Here is a 23,979-nt window from a genome sequence, read left to right as displayed (position 1 = left end):
ACGTTTATATTGGCTATAGACGATATTTTGCAACCACTTCTTAGGGTCCATTCACACGTCCGTTGTTTGTTTCCTGATCTGTTCCGTTTTTTGCTGAACAGATCTGGACCAGATCTTGACCCATTCATTTTCAATGGGTCCTGAAAAAAAACGGACAGCACAATTTCAGATTTTTTTTCAGGACCCATTGAAAATGAATGGGTCCAGATCTGTTCAGCAAAAAACGGAACAGATCAGGAAAAAAACAACGGACGTGTGAATGGCCCCCTATGGTGAAAACTAGAGCAGTGTATGTAACATGAGACATGCTACAAACAAATATGATGCATAACGGCCCTTATATAGAACATATATCTGACGCCGAAGTTCACCTCCTCTAGCAGCCACATCCATATGTAGGTCCGTCCCACTTACCTGCCAATGCTGCTATAGTTATACATTAAATCTTACATAATTCCTCCATAGTCTGGAAACCTTACCCTATTTTTCCCCCCACACGGAGTAAAAGCAGGTACCGGCCCCATCATCAGAGAGCCGCTCGCTCCCGCCGGTGACGCTTCCACCACCAAACTAGAACGACCATTGAGCTCTGATTCTTTGTATATAGCCTCCCGCCACACAGTAACCTTTGAAACAAGCACTGGATACAAGTCCAGCAACTACAGAACTCCTGCACACAGCGGATTGTATTGCCTCCTACAGAATGAGCGATACACAAGATGACATTCAACTTATGCGCATACCACCGAGCCAAAGTATAAATAAAAACAAATGTGCTTTATGTATGTAAATATCCACAGTTTTATTAGACCATTAACATACTGAATTATGTAGTAACACACCCATGACTGTTCCCCTTCCCCTCCCACCCTCCGGCCTGTGTGCCAAAAATACTTTTAAAAATCACTGATTGTCGATGTTATTTGTATCATTGTCCTGATGTAGGGGGCGTTCCGCCCTTGAAACGCGTTGACCTGAAATAAATTATCATCAGTTTTTTTTACCAATACTTACCTGGTACTGCATCCCTGCTGACAGCGCCGACACAGAGGTTCCAATCGTTCTATTCTCTCACTGATTTCAACGGTAACTTGTCACTGCCAACATTATCTAAAGCAGGGATCAGCAACCTCCGGCACTCCATTTGTTCTGAAACTACAACTCCCAGCATGCTCCATGCACTTCTATGGGAGATAAAAGAACAGCCAAGCAAGTGTGCATGCTGGGAGTTGTAGTTTCACAGCAGCTGGAGTGCAGAAGGTTGCTGACCCCTGATCTAAAGGGTTAAGCAGTTATAACAGGGTATAATGCAGCTGGCACTCGCGAGTGATAGCGCTGGCTCAGCTCCTGAGCCCACACCATCACAGTGGTGTACTATTATGGTGCTGTGCGTTAACTCATTACACTCAGCAATGTAAGAATATGGCAATGAGCAGAAAAGGGTTAAGTGTCCCTATCTGTAATGGCTCTTCTTTGCTTATATAGTAGTGTCTGTTAAAATTAGTGCCAATCACATAGTCCTCCTAAAAATGTAGGTGTCATATAGTGTATTTGAAAGTAACAAAACAATATTTTAGAAGGTTTTGTTGAATAGGTCTAGGATCCATATAACATCCACCAACACCTTTTTATTTTTCTTAATATTAGCAAAACAAGACATTTTGGAATATAAGTCTTTAATCATTGTGACCACAGTCTCTGTACTTTTCGTTCCAATAGTTTCAAAAACCCTTTTCGGCCAGCCATGTTTGTAGTTCCTCATCATAATAGCCTTTTATCCGGATTGAATGGTTGACCTCATTGACCTGAGTTGCTGGTGTCCTTCCTGTTAGATTGGTCAGGAATTCCTGTACTTCTGCTTCCAGAGCCTTAAGAGGGTGGAGAAGAGAAGACCACGATTAGTCAGGATCTGTGGATTATTCACGCAAATCAAACATGATAGCAACTACCTATTGGTGACAGCACGGCATGTGTTTTTTTTTTTTAACCCCTTAAACAGATTGTCCCATCTAAACATTTATGGCATACTCACGGGATAAGTGACTAGTGTCTGCCCACCTCTGGGACCCACACCTACATCAAAATCATATGCTACAGTGAATGCTGAGGTGGCCATGCATACACGGCTCTATCCAATTACCGTATTTTTCGCCCTATAGGAGGCACCGGCCCATAAGACGCACCTAGGTTTTTGGGGAGGAAAATAAGAAAAAAAATATTTTTAACCAAAAGGTGTGCTTTTGGTGGGTTTGGAACTAATGGTGGTCTGTGGGTGGCACTAATACTGGGGATCTGTAAAGGACACTGTTATGGGGGGAATCTGTGGATGACAGACACTGTTCTGGGGGGGATCTGTGGATGACGGACACTGTTCTGGGGGGGATCTGTGGATGACGGACACTGTTATGGGGGGGATCTGTGGATGACGGACACTGTTATGGGGGGGATCTGTGGATGACGGACACTGTTATGGGGGGGATCTGTGGATGACGGACACTGTTATGGGGGGATCTGTGGATGACGGACACTGTTATGGGGGGGATCTGTGGATGACGGACACTGTTATGGGGGGGATCTGTGGATGACGGACACTGTTATGGGGGGGATCTGTGGATGACGGACACTGTTATGGGGGGATCTGTGGATGACGGACACTGTTATGGGGGGGATCTGTGGATGACGGACACTGTTATGGGGGGATCTGTGGATGACGGACACTGTTATGGGGGGATCTGTGGATGACGGACACTGTTATGGGGGGGATCTGTGGATGACGGACACTGTTATGGGGGGATCTGTGGATGGCACTGTTACAGGGGGGGGGATCTGTGGATGGCACTGTTACAGGGGGGGGGGGGATCTGTGGATGGCACTGTTACAGGGGGGATCTGTGGATGGCACTGTTACAGGGGGGATCTGTGGATGACACTGTTACAGGGGGGATCTGTGGGTGGCACTGTTATATATGTGCCATCCACAGACCCCCCACCCCATAACAGTGGCATCCACAGCCCCCCAGCCCATAACAGTGGCATCCACAGCCCCCCAGCCCATAACAGTGGCATCCACAGACCCCCCCCCCCCCTTAACTGTGCCATCCACGGATCAGCTCGATCATAATACCCCCACCTCCCCCAGTATACTAATATTAAATGTCTTATTCAATTAAATTGTATTATATATGCCCCTCACTCCTATATTGCTAATCGTACCTTAAATCCTATTCCTAGGTGCTGTAATGCAGGCCGGGCGGCCGGGGCGTCACTCGCTGACGTCACTTGCCTGTGCCGCCTGCTTCATTCATAAAGTAGGCGGCGCAGGCACGTGACATCAAGGAGTTACGCTGCCGCCCGCCCGGCCTGCATTACAGCACTTAGGAATAGGATTTAAGGTACGATTAGCAATATAGGAGTGAGGGGGCATATATAATACAATTTAATTGAGTAAGACATTTAATATTACTATACCGGAGCGGCGGGGCGGGGCTACAGTACATTGATTGCACCGCCCCGCCGCTATGCCCGGCCCCCAGCATCTCCTCCCAGTCCCTCCCCCGGCCCCAGCTCACTCTACATCGCATCCAGCTATGTTAAATTGTCAGTATTCGCCCCATAAGACGCAGGGGCATTTCCCCCCGATTTTTTGGGGGGAAAAGTGCGTCTTATGGGGCGAAAAATACGGTACTATTATGGGACTTAAAGGGGTATTCCAGTTATAAAAAAGGAGATTTTTGTATAATTTACCAGTAAAATCTCTTTCTTACTCTTCATTGGGGGACACAGGAACCGTAGGTATAGCTATGTCCTCTAGGACAGCAGTCCCCAACCGCCGGGAAGGGCCGTATTTATCGCGGTACTAATGAACCTCTTCCATTATGGAAGCGCTTCATTAGTACAGGAGGTCCAGGAAGCGGTGAAGGATCTGTACTCACCGCTTCCTGGTCCTCGGCTCGGCTATCGGCTGTGCAGGGCTGCGCACAGCGTGAGGTCACACTGTGCACCGCGATACACAGCAGACAGTAGGAAGAAGAGGATCGCGATAGTGACCAGGAGCAGCAGAGGTAAGTGTTTGTTTTTTTTTAATTTTTTTATTTGCGCCAACATAAGGGCTGATGGCTGACATGGGGGGCTCATGGTTGATGGCTGACATAAAGGGCTCATGGCTGACACAAGGGCTGGGGGCTGACATGGGGGGGCTTATGGCTGACATAAGGGGCTGATAGATGGCTAAAGGTTGGGGGGTTGATCTGAGGCATTGGAGGTCTGATTGCTGGTCTGACCTGAGGTGTAATGAAAAATATTTATTTTCTTATTGTTCTACTCTAAAACCTAGGTGCATCTTATAGGGTGAAAAATACGGTACAGTGCAGCAGAGACCAGGTGCAGCAGAGACCCGTGTCAGTTGATATAGTCGTTATATAGTATTATATATTTTAATATGCACCTTGTGTTTTGTGATACGCGTGAGTCAGTCAGCGCCGACTAGCACCCCCTAAGCCCCGCCCAGAACCCCCCACCCAGTCCCTGGAAAAATGGTCTTGCATGAAACTGGTCCTTGGTGCAAAAAAGGTTGGGGACCACTGCTCTAGGAGGCGTTGACACTAAATAAAGCTGTTAGCATCTCCCCTGGCAGCTATACCCCCTCCAGCCTGGAGAGAGAGCTTCAGTTTGTGTACAAGCAGTAGGAGAGGCAAGTTAACCAACGAAAAAACGTGGAACACCTACAATGCCAAGGAACCAACAACGGGGTTCTAACCAACACTGCCGCAACTGTGGCCGAACAACAATACTGGGTGGGTGCTGTGTCCCCCAATGAAGAGCGAGAAAGATTTTACTGGTCAGTTATACAAAAATCTCCTGTTCTCGCCCATATCCAAAAGCAGTCCACAGGGAGGGAAAAACCACAGACCCATGGAACTAAGCGTCCCTGCAGGCATTTAGGAAACTGCCGCCTGCAAGACCATGCGGCCCAAGGCAGCGTCCGCCGAAGCATAAGTATGCACCTGGTAGAATTTATGAATGTGTGTACGGAGGACGCGTAGCCGCCTTGCACAGCTGTGCAACCGAAGCATGATCCTCCGAGCCGAAGAAGCGCCCACGGCACTGGTGGAGTGAGCCATGACACCTAAGGGCGGAACCCTGTTCCGGGCGCGGTATGCTTCGGCACTAGCAGACCGGATCCACTGTGCAATTGCCACCTTGCAGGCCGCCAATCCCTTGCGAGGACCCTCCGGATGACAAAAGGGGTTCTGTACGCCGGAAGGGACTGGAGTCCTGACAACATACAATGATGTAACTCCCTTCCCTAGGGTGGGAAGGAGAGGGACAGTGAAGGAAGGACAATTTCTTCATTGATATGGAAGTCAGAGACCACCTTCGGGAGAAGAAGAAATGGGCCGAAGAACCGCCTTATCCTTGTGAAGAACCATGAAGGGTTCTCTGCAAAAGAGCGCCCCCACCTGGGACACCTGTCTGATGGATGTGATAGCCACAAGAAAAAACTACCTTCCAGGACAGGAGTCGGAGAGAGATCTCCAGCAAGGGCTCAAAGGGAGAAGTCTGTAGCGCTGAGAGAACTATATTCAGATCCCAAGGTGGTAAAGGAGTAACCCTATGTGCCACTCCCTGAAGTAAGGTTTCCATGGCACCAGGGGGCGCTGGAAAGCTGTGTCCCCTAGGATAGAAGCGCCAACACCTCACCCATCAAGGAACTAAGGGCTAAACCAAGGTCCAACCCTGATTGTAGAAAAAAAACAAACAGTGAGAGGATGTCCCGGCTTCGACAGAAGCCCAGGAAGGACCTCCAGGTCCTATAATAGATCCTGGATGATGCAGGCTTCCTGGCCTGAATCATAGTGCGCATGACATCTGTCGAAAACTCTCTCCGAGTCAGAATGGCGGATTCAATAGCCACGCCGTTAAACAAAAAGACCTTCAATGCTGATGTAAGACCGGACCCTGAGAAAGAAGGTCGTCTCTGAGTAGCAGTGACCAAGGGACATCTCCTAAAGGGAGAACAAGGTCAGCGTACAACGCGTGACGGGGCCAATCCGGAGCAATTAGGATTGTCGGAATGCCCTCCAGCCTGATCCTCTGTAGAACCCTGGGTAAGAGGGGGAGGGGGGAAAACAAGTAAGGAGGGAGAACTCCTGTGAAGGAGATATCAGGGCGTCCACGTTGCATGTTTCCGGATCTCTTGCTCGGGAGAGAAAGGTGGGAAACTTTCATGTAGATACCGTTAGCACACCAGGGACCAATGGAAGGAATCCCTGTAGAAGGAAGGATGTGGTGGGCGCCACAGCCCACCAGTCGGGAACGGAGCGCCACAAAAAGAATACCCCCTGCAAATGCAGATGAGAGAAAGGTAGTAACGTAGGAGCTACTAAGGCTTGCGGGGTGGCTATGAACCATGAGCCAGAGGAAGAAAAAGACAGGAGAAGAATAGGCTAGGTCTAAAGCCCATTCCCCATCCGAGACCGGCACTATACAGAAGTAGCCAAGGATTAAGTGGCTGTGCAAAAAAAACTCCGCCTGAGGAGGAAGTCAGGCAAGGGGAGTCACACTGTATCGCTAGCCCCATACCACAGCAGAGGGGGCCGCCAGCAGAGGCTACCAAATTCTGTGCTAGAAGAGTCCACCACCTGACGAATGAGCTGTGCAGTAAGAACCGAAGTATGCAGTGGTAACGCAAATACCACTCCCACAATAGTAGTCAGCGCAAAACTGAGGGGGAGGTCTAAGACTATCCGTAAAAGCTACATACCATACTGCCCCAGAGAAGTAGAGCTAACTTAAAAACTCTACCTGGAAGGGCGCTGAACAGGAGCAACTGCCAAAGCTAGCGTCAGGGTATGACCCCTAACTGAGGGTGATGTCCCACTGCAGCGACTACGAACTCTAGCATTAGCGACAAAGCTGCACCTGTGGAGAGTGCCAGCATAAGCACTTTCCTAGAGAAGGAGGAGTGGTGGGTAGAGAATACAGAGTCAGTGAACACTCGACTCGCTGAAACGTACTCACCATATATGCGCAATGGTGTACGCACTACGCATTGAAGCGGACAATATCATGACTGACAGGAATGGTGGAGGCTCATGGAGATGGGGGGTCTCTGGGACACATAAGTAATGCTAGGCAACCCCCTGAGAAGACAGAGGATGTTATAAGCACACCCAAAACCCGCGCCAAAAGAAAGAAGGATTTGCCACCGTATCCACTGGCGGCGCCCGTATACCACTAGAGTAAGAGTACCAGGCACCCGCGGGTACCGACTGTTGCCACGCCCCCTTGTGAAATAAGCGAAGGCACCTAGAGCTGTGGCGTAGTTGAATTGCAGCATCCCAAGATGTCTAGTTATTCCCTGCTAGTGGATCACTTGTGGAAGGGGTTAATGCAACAGGAAGCACGGTGAAGTGCAACACTCCACCCATGGAAAAGGACAGCGTGACAGTCGGGATCGTATGCAATGGCAGTGCAATTACTCTACCTAAGGAAGGCGGAATGCATACGGCAAGTACTTAAGCCAGTGGTAGGGAATACTCCACCTATGAAAGGGGGTTAATGCCCACGGCAGGAACTAGTGCATACGGCGAGTCCTGTACCCTGTGGGAGTGCAATTATTGCACCTAAGTAAGGGGGTAATGCATACCGCACACAATGTAACCAGTGAAAATGTAATCGCGCCACCTATGGAAGGGGCTAATGCATAAGGAATGTACTGAACCCAGTGGAGATGCAATTCCGCCACCTACAGAAGGGGGCATATATATGCCCGGCACCGATACCAGTGTTATTGTACTTAGGCCACCTTGGCAGGGGACAATTCATACGACAAGTACTGCTGGCCACCCTAGACGCAATCATGGGAGACTGCTTCGGATTCATGTCAGGGCCTGAATCAATGATTCTCTCCCCCCCCCCAGACTGACCCTCTCCGGGGAGGGAGTGTCTGAGCGTGGCCCAGGGAGGAAGGGTGGGGGTGCGGAGATATTCGAGGAGGAAGATGTCCGGCTGTGATCCGCTTGCGCGCAGGTCTACCATTTAGAATCTCGCCCCTGACAGTTGCGGACTGCGCAGGTGGGGACTTATCAACCAAACAACCCCGGAGAGGGTGGATTGGGAATGTCAGAGATCCTCTATTGAATTGCGCAGGTGGAGAATTATCAACCAAATGACCCAGAAGAATGGATTGGGACTTCCAGAGGTTCTCCACTGGATTGCGCAGGTGGAGAATCATCAACCAACGACCCAGGAGAGTGGATTGAAATGTCAGAGATCCTCTATTGAATTGTGCAGGTGGAGGATTGTCAGCCAACGGCCCCGGAGGGTGGCTCGTATTAAATGTTCTATTTATTTTTATATGACTGGATAAGTGGTGGGAAGGGTTAATCCTTGAATAATAAGAACTGCACTGTTTATCTAACCCCTTTGATGACCAGGCGTCTGACTACTAGAACCCCCACCTATGGCAAAAACAGAGTTAGGGACCATGCACACAGTTCCTTTGCTGGCAGAATTTGATGTGGATTTAGCACTAAAAAGCCACTGGGCTCCTGCGCAAAATCAGCCTTGTCCGTCTTTTGCGCAGTTGCAGCCATAAAACCACAGCCTCTCAATGAAAACAATGGAAGGAAGGGGGGATTCTGCACGGCCGCCCATCAGGGTTTTGGCAAGGTTTCTGCCAGCAAAACATACCATATAAACAGCCCCCTAAGGTTTGTCTGGCATAGCAACAGTTTCATTCACTAAACCATAAGTGGAAAATATATATGAATCATTTTCTTTCAAGTCTATAAAGATAGACTTATTAGGAACTAGAAACCCTTTACATTATACACGTTACTTGCGCCTATTGAATTCAATGGCTAGCAGCAGTTCTCCAGGGTGATCGTGGCCTAGCGGTATTTAGTGACCCGCACAGCCCCTGTACATGCAATAATTGGACACTATTCAGACAACACTCACCCATATGTCTCCTTCAATCTTCCGGATAACTGTCATGTGCCGATTACCATGGGTGATGTCTTTGTACACTGGAATATTGTGCATCCGGGAGCGCCTCACAATGTATGGAAGATCTGGCGGTGTGTCTGGTTTTTTTAGAACACAAGACGCAAATAACAAGTGTTACTATATTTTTTTTTTAATCCACATTACTCCCCTCTTCAGCCCTCCACTAATGCAGCGCATATGATCAAAGTGGTGTGGATGGCAGTCATTCAGTGGCCATGCTCGGGACCACTGGAGCATCTACACTACTTTGGCAGAGGTGTCGGTTTTTATTTTATAATATCTGCAGCATTTTTTCAAAATCGAACAACCCCATTTAATTGCAGCACAGCTGACCGCAGTGGGGCCGACTTCCAAAACACCTAGCACTGATTTTGCAAGGGGAAGCTGCACCTGTCCTGCAGCAGTACCTAGAAAGCCTCATGCAGACGTCCGTGGAACACGGTTTGTGAGATACCGGACTCCAATGACGCCGTGCGCTCCTCCAATGCCAGTCCGGTATCTCATGGACCGTGTTCCACGGACGTCTGCATGAGGCCTGTTTTTGCACGTGGATTCCAGTCTGGAAAAACCGCAGCGTAGAACATTACCAGCAAAGTATATGAGATTACACAAATCTCAAGTACACGTTGCAGATTTTTCTGTCCGGAAATTGACCCGTCATGCGGATTTCCAAATAATGTTTGCTGTTTTATACTGCGGATTTCCAATGAAGGGCTAAATCTGCGGCCAAACCGCATCAAAAAACACTTTAAGAAATTGTGGATTTAGGTATGGATATGATGCACAAATGCACATAAATCCGCACCGAAATTTGTGTGGATCTCATGTTCGTTCCCCCGCACTCGAGTAGCACTGATTCCATTAAAAAAATAAAATAAAAAATAAAAAAAAGAGTAGATATATATATATATATATATATATTTTTTTTTCTACTTTCATACAACCCCCAAGCTTCAGATATTAATGACCGCTCCTCAGAATAGGTCGATAGTATTAGATCGGTGGAGGTCCGACACTCGGCACCCCCACTGATCAGCTATTCCGAGCAGCAGCAATGCTGGAAACTATACAGCGTATGGAGCAGAATCAGAAGGCTCCGTACTCTGCGGTGCGGCTGCGCTGCGGTACACCATCACAGCCACTACACAGTGGGCTCCATACACTGTAGTCTCCTAAGCTGCAGCTGCCCGAACAGGGTGTTGGACCCCACCTATATGATATTGATGACCTATCCGTGGCAGGAGAGTCATTTTCACCCGGTCAACCATATAGTGATCTAGCCAAGACGATGCATCCTCATTGTAAACTGCTGTACACAAACCTTTAGGGGGGATCCATCCAGATGGGGTTACTCCTGTATGCTTTGGTGGTTGGGGCACCCGTGTTGGTGGTATGAGACGCTCCACAAAATGAAACTCTTCATGAGATTCTATAATACCTGGGTACGGGGATGTTGCGCTGGCAGCCGACCCACTGCACGACCGCTTCAATAAAAAAGAAATAATGATAACAATAAAAATGTACGTAAAAGGTAAGTACCTATTCTTAGTCATTCGTCTTTATGGTGAAATTAAGAAATCTGTCAAACCAAAAGGTGGTGCATCCATAGAGGAGCCATATGGACCCAGAGGAGGCATCACGGAGCAGGTATGTAGTCTGCTGCGATACAGTCGCCCTACAAGAATGTGTGGCGTCCTTTTGGGTGATTTTCCTGTAAAGGGACAATGTCATGTGAATGGAGCCCAATTCCTTCTTGAAATCTGCATGCAATGTATCTGCACCGCACAGAACGTAGCTAGTAAGTGCCTGGCTTATGTCACATATTTGTGTTATATTACTTTCCCGTACGGCCCGGCACAGCGAGCGCTTCAGCACTACGTACAAAAAACCCAACCCCTGCACTATGGAGTGCTTCCGTGGGGGTTCTCTCAGTGCCTCCGCACCGCAAAATAGTAGAACATGTTCTATTTTTTTGCAGTGCGGACGGATCACGGACCCATTCAAGTTGAATTGGTCTGGATCTGTCTGCGGAATCCGCACGGATGTTGTGTATTGGAGACCGCAATTTGCCGTGTGCATGAGGCCTTAAGCTGTATGATGCCGCTGCCGGCAGTGGGTATTGTACACAGACTGTGCAAGCCGTGCCAGACAGGCACATGGATACTGGGCACGCCAACTGCGATACAGCCGAGTAACGCTAGGGGGCCCTGGGCACTTGGAGCAGCAAACCCTATTTGCATATGGTTTAAACTTCATTTTTGGAAAACTGCAGCCACAGAAGAGGCAAAATAAGGTACTATGTGTTATCTGTGTGAGACCTACAATGTGGTGTTACCAGCCTGCCATGACTGAAGTTGGTGACAGACTCCTTTTAAGGCCCCTTTCACATGAGCGAATTTTCAGCGCGGGTACAATGCGTGACGTGAACGCATAGCACCCGCACTGAATCCTGACCCATTCATTTCAATGCGTCTGTGTACATGAGCGGTTTTTTCACACATCAGTTCGGCATTGCGTGAAAAACGCAGCCCTGGCCCCATAGAAGTGAATGGGGCTTCAGTGAAACAAGTGCGGATGCAATGCGTTTTTCACTGATGGTTGCTAGGAGATGTTGGCCTCATGCACACGACTGTCAGTTGTGTTTCCTTGTGTCTTCCTTTTTTTTTGTCTGACGGGGAAAAAAAAGAAGGTTCGTGAAAAGTGTCAGCACCAAGGTCTTGTAGAAAAAAAAACTGACGCGGACACGGATGACATACCAGTTGTGCATCGTTTTTTTTTTTTTTTGACAGACCCATTGACTTGAATGGGTCCGTCCTCCGTTTTCCACTGACAAGAATAGGACAGGTTATATTTTTTGACGGACGCGGAGAAAAAACGGAGGACTATCAGTTTTTTTTCACAGCTCCATAGAAATAAATGGGACCTCCGCTAAACTTTGAAAAATGACGGAACGGACGCGGATGCACACAACGGTGGTGTGCATGAGGCCGTTGTTTGTAAACCTTCAGTTTTGTATCACGCGCGTGAAAAAAGCATCAAAGCACACTGCACCCACGTGGAAAAAACTGAACACGATCGCAGACAAAACTGACTGAACTTTCTTGCAAAATGGTGCGAGTTTCACTGAACGCATCCGGACCTAATCCGTCACGCTCGTGTGAAATAGGCCTAAGGGGGATCTATCACTCTGATTTTGGACTATTATCTGAAGCGGGGGTGCAGAGCTTTTTCTGGTTGGGGGCCACATTGTCAGCCTGAACCAATTCCAAGGGCCGAAAAAAAAAACTTTAAGGGGTATTACCAACTGAAATACTATTTTTAGGGCATATTGAACATACAGTATACACTATAAATGTCCAGTTACACTTCTAGGACTCCCAGCAAATGGCAGAATACATGGAAGATACATGTGAGCAGCTACAAGACGGACATACATCTATTACCAAATGCTTGGGGGCTGCATGTGGCCCCTGATCTAAAGTAATACTGCAGGTAAGGCTACTTTCACACTTTGAAGGCTCTCACAAGCGGCCCCGAACGGATCCGTCCAGCCCTAATGCATTCTGAGTGGATGCGGATCCGCTCAGAATGCATCAGTCTGGCAGCGTTTGGGCTCCGCTCAGCAGGCGGACACCTGAACGTTCGGGTGTCCATTTGGCCGTGCGGAGGCAAACGGATCCGTCCAGACTTACAATGGAAGTCAATGGGGACGGATCCGTTTGAATTTGACACTATATGGCTCAATTTTCAAACGGATCCGTCCCCCATTGACTTTCAATGTAAAGTCAAAACGGATACGTTTGCATTACCATGAAAAAAAAAAAATAAAAAAATAAATTTTTTTTTTTGTTCATGGTAATGCAAACGGATCCGTTCTGAACGGATCTAAGCGTTTGCATTATAGGTGCGGATCCGTCTGTGCAGATACCAGACGGATCCGCTCCGAACGCAAGTGTGAAAGTAGCCTAAGGAGTCCAGATCACAACGTTCTATGTCCCTACTGTCCCCGTTTCTGCGCTGTCAGCAATAAAAGCTGCACTGAAAAACACAGTCCGGACCACTGTGCCGTTCTACCATATGGAGAGGAGTCCTGTGCGCATGCACCGCAGTCCTGACAATGTATTTCAAGACAGCTTTAAACCCTTCCCGACCAGCTCCATATATGTACAGAGCCAGCCAGAACTTTAACAAAAGTTCCCGCTCACGAGAATAGTGGGCACCATAGCCACTGGGTGCCTGCTGTTTCATACAGCTAACACCTGTGGCTAATGTCCACGACCAGCGGTAATGCTGGTTGCAGACTTTTAACCCTTTAAGATGCTGTGGTCAAACGTGACCACAGCATCTGAACGCCTTAAAACCAGGAAGTGCATGCTTCCATATGTTCTCCGGAGCCGGACTGTGTGTGCGGCAGCCCCTGTCCTCCTGTGTGACAGGAGACTGTTGTACATAAGTTCCTGTGGCCGGGCTCCATAGGCACACAGGATAATTCCCATAGACTCATTGGAGTATACGAAAGACACAATCTAATAATTGCTTCTTATAGTTCCCGAACTATAAAAAGTGTAAAAAAAAAAAACGTTTTTTAAAAATACAAATATATAAAAATTCAAATCACCCTCCTTTCACCAAAATGAAAATTTAAAAAAACAAACATAAAAATACACATAATGGCCATACTGTTAAAATATAAAAATATCCCATATGAAAGATGGTGAAATGGAGATACAAAGTCAAAATGGCTGATTTGTGGGTTTTTGGTTGCTTCTTTTCCCACACAAAAAATTAAGTAAAAAGTGATCAAAAAGCCATATACACCCCAAAATGTTATCAATGAAAAGTACAGATCAAGTCACACAACTTAAATAATGTTCCACTGCTGCGCTCCTTAATATTTTGAGTGTGCTGTAGCAAATATCCTATCCGTAAAGATCCTTTTATATATAAATATAATTGTCCTATTGGCTTCTGTGCAGCTGCTGGGTTGTAATAAAAGTCACCTGCCCTGTGGTGAATATACAATAGATAGAAGGACCAGTATCCCTGACCGGGTTCTCTGAAACGCGTTGGGTTTTTTCTGGTTCCCAGAGGCTGCCGAACATGTGTGACTTCACACCAACACTTCAGGAAGCGCGTTCTGACTTCTAAGTCACGAGCGAACGCCGTCGGCCGAGGTATTGCCCGGTGCCGAAGTCGAAAGAGCAAGCAAGCAGGATTGAGCATCGGAGCTCATTGGCAGGACTGAACTACAGGATCGCTACGAATAGAAATAAGGGACTGTCGTAGAGAAATGTACGTATCGGAATAAGGCCCAGAAGCTTCTCTCCAGGAGTCTTACTTCTACTTCTATTGCAGTTGGCACAATAGGTATCAGTGGGTTTGGAATATTAATATTAAAACTAGCATCAACTGATATCAGAACCAGTACCCACAACAAGTGATCGGGGCCTACTAGTGAGCGCGGGCTGATTTCTATTTATTGTAGAGAAGTACAGATCGTCCTGCAAAAAAATGAGCCTTGAAAAAGCTCCATACAAGTTATAGCGGTCAGAATATGGCGATATATATATATTTTTTTAGGTTTTTTTCCAGCATAAAAACTCAAGAAAAACTATACATATGTGGTATCCCATAATTGTACTAACCTGGAGCATGAAAGTAACTGCTCAGTTTTACCGTATATGGAACGCTGTAAAAACAAAACCCATAAAACAGTTGCAGAATTGTGCTTTTTCCAATTTCACCCCACTTGGAATTAGTTTCCACCTCCCGACTACATCGTATGCAACATTAAATGGTGGAATCAGGCTAGGGCTACACGGCAACATTTTGTTGCGCAACAATTTTTATATTGATAGTCTACGGTGTCGCAAAAAAAACCATCCAAAATGGACTTTTCTGCCACAGACTATCATTATAAAAGTTATCGTGCGACATCAATGCCGCGCGACACATGTCATCGTTCTAGCCTTAGAAAGTGCAACTTGTCATACAAAAAACTAGTCTTCGTACGGCTACGTAAACAGAAAAATAAAAAAGTTATGGCCCCAGAATAGTAGGGAGTGAAAAATTTAAATGGGAAAAAACCTTCATAGGGTTAATCGCTGACAGCGGAGAAACGGGGGGGGGGGGGGGGGGGGCATATGTGCAGCACTATGTCCAGAATCGTGCTGACAGCTTCTGTCCATATAGTGCACGCTGAGCCACTACAGATCACATATACACATATATAAGTACACGCTTCTCATAAACCGGCTAATCGTCTGGAGAACGGGTTAATCCGCTACCTGCAGCTTGGTAAATGCACTGAGGACTCCTAACGCCGTCCTTCTCAACATGGGGGCAGCCATCTTTCCTCAGCTCCCGTGTCAGTAGGTGTACCAACATGGACACCTGAGTGAGAGCACCAACATGGCGGTCAACGTCAAAGCTCGACGTCACACGGGGGTACGTGCGCGCCCACGTTTTGCCTTTAAGATACGTGCGCGCTCTTTTCTCCTCCTCTTTCCTTTCCTCCATTTTGCGAGACGCGGAGCGGCCGGTGAGGGATCGGGGCTTGTAGGGGGTTTGCTGGCCGGGAGGGCTTCGTGTGGCCGGGGTGAGGCGGGCTCCGGCTGGCTGAGCGTCTGCGGGGGCTCCTCTCCTCCATCTCCGCCGTGATCCGCCACACGTGTGCGGTGATGGTGCGTGTCCCCGGGGCTGGTCTGTGTCCAGGGAGCATCCACCCTCCTCGTTCTGCTTGTTTGACTTCGCGGTTTCCTCTGCTGTTACCGCCACGTCTGAACAGGGGTTTATTAGAAACCTGCTCATATCTTCAACTAGACATCACATCTGTCAAAGCTGCAGACTCCTGTGATGGCCCTTTATACTGGGGACAGTACAAGGCTATAGAAAACCCCCTTAGGAGATCTTGGATCTATTGATGTGGGGGGCATTGGTCGTGTAATGCTGAGGGTTGTAGTGTGACTTTGGTGTCTGGGGGATCCTGCAGAGGGGTCATACACATGCTCAGCTTGGCCAAGCATGCATGTGTCCTGAGCGAGAGGTGGGGAGCTGCTGCCGGACACGTCTAGCAGGGGTTTATCTCTGAGTAACGTGTGCCATTGGGGTTATCTGATGGGCATCTGACTTGTTTAGTTTTTTGGGCTCTAAAATGCACCTCCCATTCACCTCAATGGGAAGCGGCACGTATAGAGAAAAGAAGCAACATGCCCTATCAGCGTCTGCGCTGAATCGCCCATTGGAATGAATGGCAAGTGTCAAAAAGCACTAAGGCCCCTTTCAGACGATCAAGTTGCATGCTCCGGACTGGCAGCGACTGTCCTGACCTCCCAGTACTGCCGCGGTCGCGTAGCATTATATTGATTCATGATGCTATGTAACCCTTACAGTTCTGTAGTGTATTGGATAACACTGACAGCATTATGTCAGTGTCATCTAATACATTCCAGACCTCTAAGGGTTACATAGCATCATAAATCCAACATGATGCAATGTGACCCTGTCAGTGCTGGGAGGTCAGGACGGGTGCTGCCGCATACTCACACTGCAGGTCCGGAGTGCGCAACTCGCTCGTCTGAAAGGGCCCTTAGTGCTTTTTGACACTTGCCATTCATTTTTAATGGGAGATGCAGTTCGGTACTAATCTGCGCCAAAAACCGCAAGGTGAAAATGCAGTTTTGTATTGAAGAAAAAAACACCCACAGGTTTAAGAAAAAGGCACATGTTACGTGCTGGTTTTTTAACAATCTGTCATGTGAACATACCCTAAAGGTGTCCATCAGCCATTAGGTGACCTGGTCACTGCAGCCTTGTGGTGCTGGCCCGTGTGACAGTGCACGTATTATATCACCCAAAGCCTTAACATGTGCAGGTCTGACCCGGTCCTGCATGAACTAGTGACAGGCCCTGATTACTTACCCGGGTCTCTTACAGTCCTGATTGCTGGAGTCCTTGTGTTCATGAGCTCCTGCTGATAGACAGCTTTCTCCCTGTACCCAAGAGGGCGGAAGCAGTCGCCTGTGAGGGGGGCCCACAGTCCACGAATATCACGACTATTTACCACCTGTCCTACAGACATGGCATAGCTGGTCACTGCGGCTCCCTAAGATCCTGATGGAGGGGGGTCAGACCACTGGGGCTCCCTAAGATCCTGATGAGTGAGGGGGGAATCTCTTCTCAGGATGGACCAGTAGGTAGTGCCTTTTGCGCAATTCATTACTATGGGGGTGATGGAGCCCCATACAACTGAACCAACATGCAGACTATTGCTCCATTTAGCGAGGCTCAGGACTCTTTGTTCTTGGGATTGCATCAAGTCCCAGCAGTCTCATTACTTGTGATCTCATCTTTATCACTTTCATGGGGTAGCCTCTTCAATCAGCTCGTCCCCTGCCTGTAAATGTTGGAATACTATGGCGTTATAGATGAAGTACCATGTAAGCTCCAGTTGCTGTATGACTTTGATCCTTTTCCCTTGTTGCAGCTGAAACCATGCAGCTTTTTGTGAGAGCGCAGAGTCTGCACACCCTTGAGGTCTCTGGCCAGGAGACTGTTGCCCAGATCAAGGTAAGAGCTGAAGACCTGTCAGATATGTCTCCGTATAGGTCCTAGCAATGGGAAACTTCTCAGTCTTTGGGCTCATGCACACGACCGTATGTATTTTGCGGTCCGCAAAAAATATGGATTATGTTCGTGTGCATTCAGTATTTTTCTGAACAGCTGGCCCCTAATAGAACAGTCCTATCTTTGTCTGTAAAACGGACAATATTAGGACATGTTCTATTTATTTATTTTTTGTGGAAAGCATACGGAGTAACTTTTTTTTTTTTGTGGACCCATTGAAATGAATGGTTCCGCAAAAGAAACGGAACAGATATGGAAAATACATTTGTGTGCATGAGCCCCTTCTGTTATATATTTTTTTCCCCCATTTACTTGTGGCTTTGGAATTTATAAAAAAAAAGATTCCAGCCGTAGGTACAGGTTTGAAAACAAATTGCAAACATATCTTCGTGCGGATTTCTCAGTGTAGCCGCACCACAAGCAGGTTGTTACTTGTAGTTTTTGTTGCAGGATGCAAAGGGTGACATGCACATAAATTCACACAGTTGACTTGCTGAAGACTTCCAAATCCACACAGAGAAAAAAGCAAAATGGACATATTTGTTAAACATACACTTTGCTTGCACTTTTTTGCATGACCATCTGTGCGCAAAAACAGCAGAGTGTGACGGTACTCTTAGAGAGAATCTCGCCCTATCTTTTAGCTGTGCATTTCATGCAGCCCTACTTGGAGCCCCCGCCTCATGAGGCAGCCACTGATTATTGCCTTCAGACTGACAGTGTGCAGCCTCTGAGCATGCTCAGCTATTCTCATGACTCCCATAGAAGTGGACAGGGACAGCGCAGCACAATTGTAACCACCCAGCCATTCATCCCTCCCTGAATGTGGTGACCAGAGGCCACCTTACGAGGTATGATGGAGAGCTGCTGTGGTAGAGGTAGATGCGTGGCCCACACCTTTCAGACGTGTACGCTGCAGATAAGCCATAAGTGTCTAAGGTGAGAAAACCTTTAGAGCCTAATGTGCTGGTCCCGTTAAGATTTATCCCCTTGCTGGGTCACTGGCCAGTGAGTCAAATGGGGACCATAGTCACATATGCACGCTGCTGCTCTTGGTTGTGTCCATGAGCCCTAATTCTGTAAGTAAGGCCATTTTGAGACGCACAGCATTATAAGTCATTCCATGCGCTTCTGCGAAACGAGCAGCGTCCATAACAGGGAATCGCGTGCACACATGGAGCGGGATTCTTGTGCAGGACACATCGGATACAGGACTTGCCCAGTAGAGGTGTTTGCGGTATCTTACTAGCACAACCTGCCCAATGTTACCTGTATGTTCTAGTCATACCTGCAGTTACAATTAACCTAAACTTGTTCTTTATTTGTTCAGGCTCACATCTCCTCCCTTGAGGGAATTTCCTCTGAAGATCAGGTTATTCTACTTGCCGGTACCCCTCTCTCCGATGAAGCCACCTTAGTCCAAAGTGGAGTGTGTGAACTCAGCACATTGGATGTAGCCGCTCGTCTTTTGGGAGGTTTGTACTTTTCACTTGCATTTTTCTTGCTCACAAATTTATTAGATGTTGTCTGGGATTTTGATGGCCTATGCTCAGAATAGGTCATCAGTATCTGCTCAGTGGGGGTCTGACTCCCAGGGCCTCCGTCGATCTGCTGTTTGAAGAGGCTGCAGTCTCTTTCTAGGCCGGTGAGGTCAGTCACATGGCTTAGGTGCAGCTCGGTCACATTAAAGTATGAAACTGACCTGCAATACCCATGAAGGCCACTAAACAATGTATGGCGCTGTGCTTGATAAGCTGAGGAGAGTGCAGTCATCATTGGAGCGCTGCAGCCTCTTCATACAGCTGATTGTGGGAGGTGCTAGGAGTCGGACCCTTACCGATGAGATACTCGTGATGTATCCTGAAGATAGGCCATCAATATCAGACAACCCCTTTAAATAAGAGGGCTACCGCCTTATATTCATTTTATTTTATATATGTCCTATAACATAGAAATGTTTTCCATCAACAGGTAAAGTCCATGGTTCTCTAGCTCGTGCTGGAAAAGTACGAGGCCAGACTCCAAAGGTATGTATTAGAATTCAACCATGGCCGATTATTGACGTAGTCTAGGGTGTGGACTGCATATTGTCTCTGAACGGCAGGCTAAGCCATACCATGCAGGGCCAAAGGGGTGAGAGCGGATCCAGCACCGTGAGAGACGTGGGAACACAAAGCTGCCTATGTATTTGGGTGTATTCCTCCACAAGTGGTGTCATCATATTGTCTGTTGCAGGTGGCCAAGCAAGAGAAGAAGAAAAAGAAGACTGGCAGGGCAAAAAGGCGCATGCAGTACAACAGGCGTTTTGTCAATGTGGTTCCCACCTTTGGCAAGAAGAAGGGACCAAATGCCAACTCTTAATTTGACAGAGTTAATAAAAATGTAGTTTCATCATCCTGTGTGGAGTCATCTATGGATATATTATGCACTTAGCAGTATTTAAGCAATTAGCCAGTCTCGATTTGAAAAAATATATTTAAGTCGGAACCTTTAAAGCGGACCTTTCACTGGTCCTGACATTACAATGCAAGTATCTGGCACTAGGTCATATTGAGGCGTGATATCGCTTATTTTTTTTTCAGATGGGCTGCTCCGTTTGGCTGCTGTGCCCCCATACTGGTTTCCCATCCTGTATGCTAATCCATACCAATGTGTACAGGGAGGAGACGGCCGTGTTTCTCAGGGGTTTCTGATCCCTGGCTGTGATCTGCTGAATTGCAGCAGTCACAGCCAGGAATAGTGTGTTCACATTGTTAGGCTGGGGCTGCACTGCACACTGCTGGATTTTTTGCAATTCTGAGATTGCAGCGAATTGCACTGCAACTCTATTTATTTCTGTGGCTGCACTGTCAGTACTTTGGTTGCGGTACCTATTACTAATGAGTACTTCCATTTTGGAGCACTCGTTGAAACAGCCTTTCCCACTTTCCCTATCTGCAAAAAAATAAAAAATCTGACCATCCATTTGAATCGCCCAGCAGAGAGCGAGCACTATTCAATGTATGGAAAGGACCAGTGCTCCAGCGTAATGATGTTTTACGGGTCCTTTGCACCTACATGCTGCTCTGCAAGTAGTGAGTGTACTCTAGACTGGAAGCAGCAGGACTTGCGAAATGCATCACACCAGAGCGCAGGTCCTGTCTTATACATCCAGTAAATAGCAAGTATTCCCTGCTGTGTGATCAAATGGATGAGGAGTTTTTTTTTTTATTTGCACAAAGTGGGGAAGGGGGCATTAATACTTGGGCCACTATTTTAGAGGACAAATACTACTATGGGGGCCTTAATACTGGGGGGCACTATGGTGACATGCAGAAATTTAGTCCGTTCTGTCAGAGATATGTTATTTCCCTTACGCCCATGACAGCATCCTTGAGACTGCCTCCATCCAGAACAGGAACTTTTGGGGAGAGCTCTTGAGGGGCTTCTGCCCCTATACCTCAGTTTCCTGTCCTATGGATAGAATTTTTATTTTTTTCTGTGGAGAGCTAGCTTTAGGCTGCAGGAGCCCCTGAGACACATCTGGTACGGCAGTAAGTCTCCACTAGGAGCCGCCTGCAAAGTATGAGGCCTTTCCTTCTAGGTCCTGGATGCTTCATCAGGGCTGGTGTTTCAGGGCGACACTGTTGAATCCTTCTGGTGGTGTTCAGGAGGTGCGGGGCCTTGATTATATATCTGATTCATATTCTTCAGACGAGAATGACCAAGGAGAAATCCTAGAAGTTTTAAAACTCTTCTTCGGATGAAGAAACCACGGGTAGACCTTTATTTTCCCCTGTGGATACGGAATCTCTGCTGAAGGCTATTAGAGCCACTATGAAAGTGGATGAATCTAAAAAATAGAAGTCTGTCCCAGATATAATGTTTGGTGATGTGGGGGACAAAAGATCAAGAGTTTTTCCATTAAATGAAAACCTAACATTTTTTATTCAAAAAGAATGGAAAAGAACCTGACAATTTTTTATTCCCAAAAATGTTAAAAGAAAATACCCTTTGGTTGAGGCGGAGTCCCTGCTGGGATAGGCCTCCTAAATTGAACATCCCAATCACCAAGATGTCTAAAAAATCTGCTTTGCCATTTGAGGATCTCGGTACTTTAAAGGATCCTATGGATAGACGAGCAGAAGTTTACCTGGAAAAAGCATGGGAAGCCTCTACCCAGGCATTTAAACCGAATATTGCCACTACCTCTAATGCCAGGTAGAACTGGAGTCCCATATCGAGAATAAAACCTCCAGAGACCAATTACTAGCAGTGGACTTCATCTCAGATGCTTCTGTGGATGCATTAAAATTAAATGCGAGGCTAGCAGCCCTGTCTAATTCTGCAAGAAGAGCTATTTGGCTTAAGGGTTGATCTGGTGACACAGGCTCAAAGAATAAACTTTGCTCTATTCCGTGCCAGGGAGATTAACTCTTTGGACCGGTTTTGGATGACCATTTAGAGAAGCCCTCTGAGAGACAGGAAAAAGAGGTTTCCTGTCTCCAGACCTCCCAAAAGACAACAGTTTTTTCGCAGAAACAAAAAATTTTTCAATAGAGACAAAAGAGAATTTTAGACAAGAAACCAGAAGTAGGAAGGATAAAGGATTTCTCTTAAATTCTCAGTCCACTTCAGGGCCCAAGGCTGGTCAACAATGACAGTTTCTGTCCCGTGGGGGGAAAGACTTTCTCTCTTTTCTCTGGCTTGGGTAAAAATCTTGTCAAGCTTGTGGATTATTGGTATTATAAAAGACTGGTTCCGTCTAGAGTTTGTCTCTGCCCCCACCGGAAAGATTAAAAATTACAAATCTTATCTTCTTCAAAATTCTACAAGAAACCTAGCTAGCTAGCACTAAAACAAGAAATTCCTTTCTAAAGAAAAAGGTTCCTGTTCCAGAAGGGGAGGGGGTTTTATTCTTTCCATTTCATTGTACCCAAGCCAGATGGATCATTCAGAATGATTATAAACCTGAGAGACTTAAATTCATTCCTGAAATACTAAAAATACTGAATGGAAATCTGTACAGTCTACAATAAAACATCTATTCAAAGACTGTGTCATGGCCACCATAGACATAAAATATGCCTATTATCACATCCCAATTCATGCAGATTTCCAAAAATATCTCAGAGTGGCAGTTTTCATGGAAGGCCAAGTTCATCATTTGCAATACAGAGCACTTCCGTTTGGAATATCTCAGGCCCCCAGACTCTTTACAAAGTTGATGGCAGAGGTTATGGCCCACATAAGGGAAAGAGACATTCTGGTTATTCCTTATTTGGACGATCTTCTAGTGGTGGCAGATTACAAAAACCTTTTAACCTCATCTTCTAGAAGTATTCGAAACTTTGACAAAACTAGGATGGCAGATAAACTGGGGAAAGTCAAAACTGACCCCTTCCCAAAGTTGTGTATTTCTAGGACTGATTCTGGATTTGGTGAACCTATGTTGTATCCTTCCTCAGCACAAGATATCTCAATTAAGAGAAGATGTGCGGTCCCTGGTAGCCTCAAAAGATCGAAACCATCAGACAGGAATGGCAGTATTAGGCAAAATGACCTCCACAATACCCGCAGTCAATTGGGCCATTTTTCACTCCAGAACACTTCAATGGCAGATTCTAAAAGAGTGGCAGGTATCACTATCCTCATTGGATTCCCCACTTCCTCTCACCCCTCAGGTGATACAATCCTTAACCTGGTGGCTGAAACCTTCAAATCTGTCTCAGGGCCTCTCTTGGGATCTATAGGAGCAGATAACCATTACCACAGATGCCAGTCCGACCGGGTAGGGGGTTAACAGGGGGTATGGAGCTCAATAGAGTCAGGACTCACAGAATATGAGAGCGCTCAGAGCGGTTCTACAGTATTTGCCTTAAGAGATTTCCTACCCATAATACAAGGAAAGGGAATAAAGATCTTCTCAGACAGCGCCACAGTGGTATCCTACCTAAACAGGCAAGGAGGGACCAGATTAAAAAAATCATATGTCCTTAGCCGCAGACATTTTTTTCCCTAATTATTCCTTATGTTCCGATCCTGGCTATTATTCCTGGCTATGAGCTGTGCGCTGCGATTGGCCAGCACTGCAGCAAGGGACACGCCTCCTACAAAAAATCAGTCCAATACAACAGACGGAGCTGAGACACCAGAGCCTATACCGGGCGAACGGAGCGGCGCCCAGGCATACTAGTAAGTGCAGGGGGACCCCTGGGCGCCGCTCTGCCCACAGATAGAGTTAGTTTTTAGTTTGTATACGAGTGAAAGGTCCTCTTTAAGCTAGTTACTATTCTAGTTGTCTCTCAAGGGTGCGGTCATAGGCGTAAGGGAGATTTAAGATTATACTCACTGGTAATCACTT

The 23,979-nt window shown here is 46.9% G+C and overlaps 2 protein-coding genes across 4 annotated transcripts; one reads left to right on the top strand and one right to left on the bottom strand.

Moving 5' to 3' along the window:
* Positions 1-1,608: 1,608 nt before the first annotated feature.
* Positions 1,609-15,434, bottom strand: MRPL49 (mitochondrial ribosomal protein L49). 2 transcript variants are annotated; one of them, XM_044270383.1, is made up of 5 exons: positions 15,299-15,391; positions 14,657-14,700; positions 10,333-10,495; positions 8,964-9,088; positions 1,609-1,868 (listed from the first exon to the last, which is right to left on the bottom strand). In XM_044270383.1, the coding sequence occupies exons 2-5, from the start codon at positions 14,663-14,665 to the stop codon at positions 1,722-1,724; spliced, it is 444 nt and encodes a 147-aa protein (XP_044126318.1). In that variant the 5' UTR covers positions 14,666-14,700; positions 15,299-15,391; the 3' UTR covers positions 1,609-1,721. The 2 variants fall into 2 exon arrangements, with proteins under 2 accessions (XP_044126318.1, XP_044126316.1); XM_044270381.1 differs by lacking the exon at positions 14,657-14,700 and having other exon boundaries at positions 15,299-15,434.
* Positions 15,435-15,474: 40 nt separating this feature from the next.
* On the top strand, positions 15,475-20,030 carry FAU (FAU ubiquitin like and ribosomal protein S30 fusion). 2 transcript variants are annotated; one of them, XM_044270379.1, is made up of 5 exons: positions 15,475-15,552; positions 17,497-17,579; positions 18,967-19,111; positions 19,608-19,663; positions 19,872-20,030. In XM_044270379.1, exons 2-5 carry the CDS (start codon positions 17,505-17,507, stop codon positions 19,995-19,997), a joined length of 402 nt encoding a protein of 133 aa, XP_044126314.1. In that variant the 5' UTR covers positions 15,475-15,552; positions 17,497-17,504; the 3' UTR covers positions 19,998-20,030. The 2 variants fall into 2 exon arrangements, with proteins under 2 accessions (XP_044126314.1, XP_044126315.1); XM_044270380.1 differs by lacking the exon at positions 15,475-15,552 and adding an exon at positions 15,616-15,694.
* The last annotated feature ends 3,949 nt before the right edge of the window (positions 20,031-23,979 follow it).

The sequence above is a fragment of the Bufo gargarizans genome, chromosome 10, assembly GCF_014858855.1.
Source record: "Bufo gargarizans isolate SCDJY-AF-19 chromosome 10, ASM1485885v1, whole genome shotgun sequence".
Taxonomy (NCBI): domain Eukaryota; kingdom Metazoa; phylum Chordata; class Amphibia; order Anura; family Bufonidae; genus Bufo; species Bufo gargarizans.
The sequence above is the reverse complement of the archived record's forward strand: the minus strand, read 5'-3'. Positions and strand labels throughout refer to the sequence as shown.

Excerpts from the sequence above, each read along its gene's own strand:
- MRPL49 (XM_044270381.1), bottom strand. The coding sequence starts at position 15,361 with ATGGCTGCCCCCATGTTGAGAAGGACGGCGTTAGGAGTCCTCAGTGCA. Across the intron at positions 9,089-10,332 it reads TGGATGGATCCCCCCTAAAG|ACACACCGCCAGATCTTCCA; the intron begins GTTTGTGTACAG and ends TAAAAAAACCAG. Across the intron at positions 1,869-8,963 it reads AGATTGAAGGAGACATATGG|GCTCTGGAAGCAGAAGTACA; the intron begins GTGAGTGTTGTC and ends CACCCTCTTAAG.
- FAU (XM_044270379.1), top strand. The coding sequence starts at position 17,505 with ATGCAGCTTTTTGTGAGAGCGCAGAGTCTGCACACCCTTGAGGTCTCT. Across the intron at positions 19,112-19,607 it reads AGCCGCTCGTCTTTTGGGAG|GTAAAGTCCATGGTTCTCTA; the intron begins GTTTGTACTTTT and ends TTCCATCAACAG. Across the intron at positions 19,664-19,871 it reads TACGAGGCCAGACTCCAAAG|GTGGCCAAGCAAGAGAAGAA; the intron begins GTATGTATTAGA and ends TGTCTGTTGCAG.